The 7,902-nt window shown below is 36.0% G+C and overlaps 1 protein-coding gene across 1 annotated transcript in view; it reads right to left on the minus strand.

Annotated features, from left to right (window-relative positions):
* Positions 1-7,902, minus strand: part of COL4A5 (collagen type IV alpha 5 chain) — a 227,462-nt gene that overhangs the window by 48,316 nt on the left and 171,244 nt on the right. Inside the window, exons 31-36 of the mRNA XM_077773807.1 lie at positions 6,071-6,239; positions 5,089-5,178; positions 4,288-4,437; positions 2,627-2,725; positions 1,195-1,284; positions 651-790 (exon numbers count right to left, since the gene is read on the minus strand). Coding sequence (XP_077629933.1) covers positions 651-790; positions 1,195-1,284; positions 2,627-2,725; positions 4,288-4,437; positions 5,089-5,178; positions 6,071-6,239 — 738 coding nt within the window. The remainder of the gene's footprint in view (positions 1-650; positions 791-1,194; positions 1,285-2,626; positions 2,726-4,287; positions 4,438-5,088; positions 5,179-6,070; positions 6,240-7,902) is intronic.

Consider the following 7,902-nt stretch of genomic DNA (forward strand, 5'->3'; position numbering starts at 1 on the left):
TTTATAGTCTGACTGAATGATTAAACAATATTATAAGACAAACAACTGACTAGGAGAAAATATCTATAACATATATAATAGACAATGGATACATCTCTGCTGGCGAAACTATCAAATATTCATGGAGTCTAATGATTCTAAAACATGTCCTAAATTTGATTGGTGGAGAAACACTAACAAAGTTTTTTACACTGACTAGAGGCATAGAGGGGCATGTAAAACTGTTTTAAGAGAACTACCTCAGATATGCAGTTAGGAATACTCAGCACTTTCATTAATTGCTTAAGCTACTTTGTTTATAAGTCACTTCATATTAGTTTATAATAATATTAGGATACAGATCAATTCTGTCACTAAAAGGAGAAAAGAAAGCCAAAGCCAGGCAGAAATATGCCTTTGGTTTACTGAAATATACTCAGAGATTAAGACAGAGGGAAAACAAATAAATCAGAAGGACTTCTCCCTCTTTTTGGATTGGCTACAAACCTTAAAACTTATCTCATTACAATCTAAGAGAAAACAGGAGGAATGAATTTCTAGAATATACCATGTCATTCTATAGTTTGTTTAATGAAGAATTAGGAATGAGCACAGTATTTCAGAAAAAAAAAAATCACATCTGCTCAGGCATATGTCTGGAGTAGAATTACCTTTGGGCCAGGAAGACCTGGAAGACCAATGCCTGAAATACCAGGATCACCTTTTTCTCCTTTCTGTCCAGGTAATCCTGGGTTGCCAGGTTGTCCAGGAACTCCAGGAAGTCCAGGAGACCCTTTCACACCCTGAGGGCCTGTTGAAAACATGTAACATGCATTTTTCACAAAATATTCTTTATTCATGGCATATCTATAATGCATATGACCAAGGGAAAAAAATTCTTTTAAATTCTGCAAATTCTGAGTTAAAAATAATCCTTTACAACTAGGGTTATTTAAAAGCCTACTTTTCAAGGAAGTTTAAGTGAAAGCTAGAGAAAACATATGCTTTTGTGGATTCTTACTCTTAATGTTTCTAAAACTCTGTTCCTTAATTCTCACTTCAAATATTTGTTTGATTGGAGAGCTCTATCCACTGATTACCTTAGTTATTGCCTAGTTTGATTTTATTCACACCCTGTCTCTATTTTGATAACAAATCTTCCAAAGCCATCTTCCACTGATGAGATTGAATATTTGGGAGACTTTCGTCACTCACCTGGAAATCCCATATCACCAATGCTTCCTTTAAGTCCAGGAGGTCCTGTAAGTCCTGGCTTCCCAGGGAGACCAGGGTTACCTTTAGGACCTAGAAAATTCAAATTGGTTAAATTAAGATAAGTCAGCAATATTGAGGTTGCCTGGTTTCTTGGAGTGAGTTGTTAATTATAATGCAAGCATGGGATTGGATGGATCAAATTCTTAATATATGATTAAGTTCCACAGATATAACTCAGCATAAAACAAGCAAGAGATACTGAGGAAATCTCCTCGAGAACATATTACAATATAATCATAGTAATAGAGGCCTCCTAATAGAAATCCGTTTTAAAAATGCAAACATTTTACCAGGACATCTCGTGTTTTGCCCTAAAACATTTCCGATTGTAAATGAAGTCTTATTTGTTGTATGTGGTGTAAGCACCTTTACTGTAATTATCACAGATAAGTCCAATATAATGAAGTCTGCTTTTAAAAGATTCAGAAGTGGCTTTCCCATGTAAGTCTGATTTTATACATACTCCCACTTCATGAACCCAGGGATAGATGAATATTGGTTGAGAGGTATTGTACTGTCACCCAACAGACCTGGCTGCTGTGTTTAGACATTCTCCTAGAGTTTAGGTGCATAAGCTGTGTGGTGTTACCTAGGTATTTTTTAAGGTCCACAATGTTGCTTTAAACATTTTTTTCTTTTCTTTTTCTTCCACACTGACTTCCAACTCGGGGAAGAGAATATAGAAAATGTGAATAGGAAGAGAATATCTCTTTCCAACCATATCAAGGCAACATAGTACAGAGTCTAGAGCAGAATAACTGACCTGAAGGACCATTATGAGGATGGACACAAGCTGTTCCTTATTCCTTAGGGACCTAACTAAAGAAAGTGGCTTAAGAAGCAACAAGAAAGAGTTTTATTAGAAACAAGGAAAAAATCCATGTGGATTCTGAGGGTGACTCATGCTGAAACAGACTATTAAGGTAAGTTGTGAAACGTCCAACCTTAGAAACTTTAAAAAAATAGAATCAGCAGTCACCTTTACATGGTTTAATGATTGACTTGTCTGAAGGCAAAAACTAAAAAAAGGTAAATTTCTCAGCGTCTACCAGATAACTATCTCATTTACACATGTTGTAATATATGTAGATAAAACACAGTGCCTTATTTGGATATAGTTCCAATTCTGTATACATCCTCACCACCACAAAAAGAAGAAACTGAGCAGAAAATTATCTTACAAATCTTGTCAGTTGACACTTGGGCCGAATGGCAACATTTTTGCTAAAAAATAGCTCCAAATCTCAGTAGCTTCCCAAGCATATTGTCATGATTAGATCCAAAACATTATCACATATGATAAATACATAATAACTATTTTAGGGTTTAGGATCAGTCATTCCTTTCCTAGAGGTGATCTATCATTACTTACCTGATGGCCCTGGTAATCCAGGTTGTCCACTCAGTCCAGGTTGCCCTGGATCTCCAGGCAAACCCTGGTAACCTTTTGGCCCAGAAACTCCAGGAATACCTTTCAAGGATGAGTAGAAGGAAGACAAGTTAGGTTGATGGGCTAAATGGGTGATGGGTATTAAGGAGGGCACCTGTTGGGATGAGCATCGGGTGTTATATGTAAGCGATGAATCAATAAATTCTACTCCTGAAACCAATATTATACTATATGTTAACCAACTAGGATTTAAATAAAATAAATTTTATTAATTAAAATTTAAAATTTTAACTATAAAAATAATGTGACAAGGCAAGCAACCCAAATTCTGAGCTATGAATGAAATACAGGAACCCGTGATATTCTGAAATAGTATGAACCAATAGGACTGGATGCATACTAAACTCCTCCACTCTTTATTGAGCTACCATTAAGAAATCAATGTACTCATTAACTGAGTCACTTTCCTGTTTGGGCCTTAGTTTCTTACACTGTAAAATGAAGGAATTGGGGCAGATCATCTTTAGGCTATCTCTTAGATTCTACAAATATTTTTAAGAACCCTATTATATTATAATAGAGTTTACTGCTTCTATTTTATAAAAGGCATAATTGCTTCTATTTTATAGAAGGTATAATTGAAAGAGAAGTCTTATAAAGAGTCATTCAAGAGAGATATCTCATTATAGCAACACAACAAATTATGCAGCTCTGCCTCTTTTGTGAAAACATATAAAACTATAGTAAAGTCTTAAACTCTTTTTTTAGAAAAAAAATCCCACCAAGTCCTGCTCATAGGGAAACATAATATCTGTGTACACACACACACTCACATGGACTGACAATATTAATGGTTACAACACAAAAAGAGCCACAAACTTTACTATAAGCTGCAAATAAACATAGCTAGTTTAAAAGTTCTATGTTGTTTGAAAGGCTATTCTATATAAATTGGATTGTAAGTACTTTATTTATTGATTTGTGCCTATCTACATTTTCTGATGCCTTGCTGTATGTTATAGTTTTGTGAAACGAAAAAAGAATTTTGTATTTAAAAAGTCAATGTTATATTTCATATATGTTTCTAATAAAATAACAATAGTAACACAGTTGTTCCCTAAACCTACTTTCAGCAACTTCCCCCAGGGATGAAATTGGCTCTCTATCGTCCAATACTTGTTCATTCTACCAAGGCAGAATAACAATGAACTGCATTTAGAGCCAAGTATGATATGGATATCAAAACACTGTGGGGCAACAATGTACCACTCATCCCCATCTGGTTTCATGGGGAAAAAAATTAAAGGACCAGCAAATTTCCCAAGCACTAAAATCTGTTTTCCAAGTGATTCTGGCCATTTCTCTCAACCACATCCTGTACTACTTTGTGGAAAGCCTGAAGGTGACTACCTTAAGTCTATTTTAAGAGTTCATAGGTTCAGGGGCACCTGGGTGGCTCAGTCGGTTAAGCACCTGACTTCGGCTTAGATCATGATCTCATGGTCCGTGGGTTTGAGCCCCGCGCCGGGCTCCGTGCTGACAGCTTAGAGCCTGGAGCCTGCTTCAGATTCTGTGTTTCCCTCTCTCTGTGACCCTTCCCTGCTCATGCTGTCTCTCTCTCTCTCTCAAAAATAAATAANCACCTGGTAAGCCAGGGACCACCTTCTCTCCTTTTGAGCCCAGCAGATTTGGATCCATTGGTCCAGGAGGGCCTGGAAGGCCAGGTTCTCCTTTAACACCTTTTTCTCCTACAGGGCCAGGAGGTCCTGGTGGCCCCTGCAAACCATCATCACCTAAAACCGACATATGTGGGGAGGACAACAGATCAGATTAATTCTTCCAGGATTAATGTATATAAAGATTATTTATATGTTCCATAGTTTGGTAGGCCACTGACAATCCAAACACTTATGCACCATAGTTATTGTCTATGAATAACTTGAATTCACACACATTTTTATACTCAAATAACACTTGCTATATTTTCTGGGGTTCTTTTTTACAATTATAGAAATTATTTAAAAAATGAAAATTTAATCCCTGTATTTTGTTATTTTGAGCTGATCATTTACCATGTTTCACAGAACCTATTTAAATGTCATGTCACATACAAACAGAAACACAAGTGGGGCGCCTAGTGGCTCAGTTGGTGGAGAATCTGACTCGATTTTGGCTCAGGTCATGATTTCACGGTTCTCATGGGACAGAGCCCTGCATGGAGCCTGCTTCGGACTCTCTCTCTCTCTGCCCCTCTCCCACTTGCATGCACACACGTACTCTCTTGCTCAAAATAAATAAATGAATAAACATTTAAACATTTAAAAAAGAATATACAAGCAAGCATTGCTCATTTTAAAGCAGCCAAATAAAAATGTTCTGTATTGACATAAAAGATGTTAAGTTTTCTCTCTTACATGCATCTGCCAGCCAACTGTGAATATTACCTTTGTGACCAGGAACACCACTCCTGCCAGGAATTCCCAAAGGTCCTGGTGGTCCTGGAGGTCCCATCATACCCATTTCACCTTTGGCACCTTTGAAGAATATCAATAATTAACTTTTACCTTTCCTTGGCCTTGGAAAGATAAAAGACAAGTTTTAAGATGGCAACTAGAAGACCTGAGGGTTGGAAGGCAGGCACTAAAGTCTTACCCCTTTTCAATTGTTGTAACCTTAGTGACCAAGACTGCCAATATCTACGAATACAAAGACTCACTGTGATAGCTTATCTCCAAAGATGGCCTCACAATGCACCATACTTCCCAGTATATACGCCCTTGTCTAGCCTTCTCCCCTTGAATTTGGGCTGACTCTGTGCTTGCCCTTGACTAAGTAACATTGTGACTCCCAAAGCTAGATCAGATGAAGTCTTGGCAGCTTTCACCTGGGACTCTTGGAACACTTCCTTTTGGTTGGCAGATTCTTTCATGTGGAAGCCAGCTGCCTTTAGAAGGAGAGCAACTACCCTGAGTTTATCATAATGTAAGGATCCTAAGCCATGTGAAGAAGATTATGAATAATGAGAGACATGTGAAGAGACCAAGGGACACTCAGGTGTCAGAGAAGTGCTTTTCTGGAAGTAGATCTTCATCCCAACCATTCCAGTTGGTGCCATCTGGGTTAGAGATAAATGACCCCATTCAAATCATGCCTTAATTCCTGACCCACAAAATATTGAACAAAATAAAAAGGTTGATTTAAACCATTAAATTCTGGGGTCATTTTCTATATGGCAAGATGTAACCAGAAATCTCTCAGAAAAAAAGTGTAATGTAAATAACAAAGTGAGTCTCCTGAGAAGACATTTAACACTTTTCCATAAGGAATAGGTTGAACCAGTAAAGTATGACAAAAAAATAATATAATGGAATCATAATAGTTTTAATTTCTTGAATCTAAAACCAGAGAAAACTTTAAATGAATTACCTGGAAATCCAGAGGCACCTGCTTTTCCTGGAAGCCCTGGTGTTCCTGGGGGTCCCATAGGACCAGGTGCTCCAGGAATTCCTGGACTGCCTCTCTCACCAGGGGGTCCTGAAACATCAAACCCAGGAGGCCCTGGATCTCCCTTCTCTCCTGGTATTCCACANTATTTCTCTATGAAAATACTTCTCAAATTATCTGTGGTGAAGGACCAATCTTTTCTTAATTCTTAGTCCATTGTAGACTAATATTTTTCATAAAATACAATACAGTGACTAAAAGAACTAAAATTAAAAAACTAAAACACATATAATACATGTCTACCTTTGGTTATTAAATTCAACAAATACAATTACACTGTCAAATTGCTATAAAAGTTTCTGAATGCTTGCTCTCAGTTTCTTTTAATTCCAATGGAGGCTGGTAATAAGCAGTTTGTGATTTTACATTGGTCCATTGACTGCATTTGGATTTGCATTGCTCTAAGGTACTATAGATTATTGGGATATAGTTCCATAATCCATAAGAATGATTAATTACTGATTAAGCCCATGGCATGGACCTTTTTTACTTTATTTTGACCTCATTTTACATGTTGTTTTAGTAATATATTACCATCACTTTTTGTTGTTACGTTTTGTTTCCCAGTATTCTAACCAGGATTTTACAGAAAAAAAAATATGACACTGAAAAAATACTTAACCTTAGTAAGTTTTGTAACACTGAACTACCCCAAGGCACAAGATGATTAGAATATATGTAGGAAAAAGAATTACTCTACAAACACAGAGCAAGTTTTCAGTGCAATACCTATCAGATATGTGACTTAGTGAGTCACTTAATATTGTTGATCTACATATGTTAAAAGGGGATACAACTGACTAGAAGCTAGATGCTGAGCCAGGTGACCATTCCAAGTGTCCCTTCAAAAATAACACCTAATTTTATTGTTGAATGTTCAAAGACAATTATTTTTATCATAGAGCAAGACACAGGGATTTTAAGATGTTTGGTGTCATATACCAGCATGTCCTTAAACTAATACAGTTCACTCTGAAGATTACAGAATTCCATTTAGTTGGCACAGTGGTGATGGTTCCAATGTTGTCACTTCATAGAAAAATACTATAAAAAGGAGAGACTTTACATTATTGTATTTGTGAAGTATGATGAGATACCTAATAATGAGTACTATTAGAACACTATATAGATCACTGCCTATTGTTATAGCCCAACTAGTTCTTGATAGCTCAGTTTTTGAAATAATTAATTTGTCATTTGAAATATGCTCTGCAAAAGAATGAAAAGAAACCAAAGACTTAAATCTGGAGAAATCTGGTTTGTTTTTCCTGTTTAAAGCTTTACTTTAAGTTCTAGCTTTTGAGAAAAAACTACAGTACCTGGTAGGCCTGAAGTTCAAGAGTCAGGAGTTATAGTTCATTAGCAAGATGAACCATCCAAGCAGAAGCAAGTTGCAAAAAGATTGATTAGGTTAGGAGATAAAACTAAGCATGTTAAGATACGAACAAAAAAGTCTACAAGTAGAAGTTATTAGATACTGATTCATGAATATCATATATTAGTAATGAGAAAAGAAATTTATTTTAGGCATTCATTCAGATGTTCACATAGCATATTCTATAAATGAAATATATTTGCCAACAGAGACACACTAAAATATTTACATTCACAAAAAAATAATGCTCTTTAATGAAAATCAGCTTTATATTTTTATCTCTGATCCTTATATTGCTTTGAATAATCTTTTTGGAACTTAAGCTCCTAAAGATAAGTTAGAATTTAAAACTGAATTTGATTTTATACTGTAACAGATT

This window comes from Crocuta crocuta, unplaced genomic scaffold (assembly GCF_008692635.1).
Source record: "Crocuta crocuta isolate KB4526 unplaced genomic scaffold, BGI_CrCroc_1.0 scaffold737, whole genome shotgun sequence".
Taxonomy (NCBI): Eukaryota; Metazoa; Chordata; class Mammalia; order Carnivora; family Hyaenidae; genus Crocuta; species Crocuta crocuta.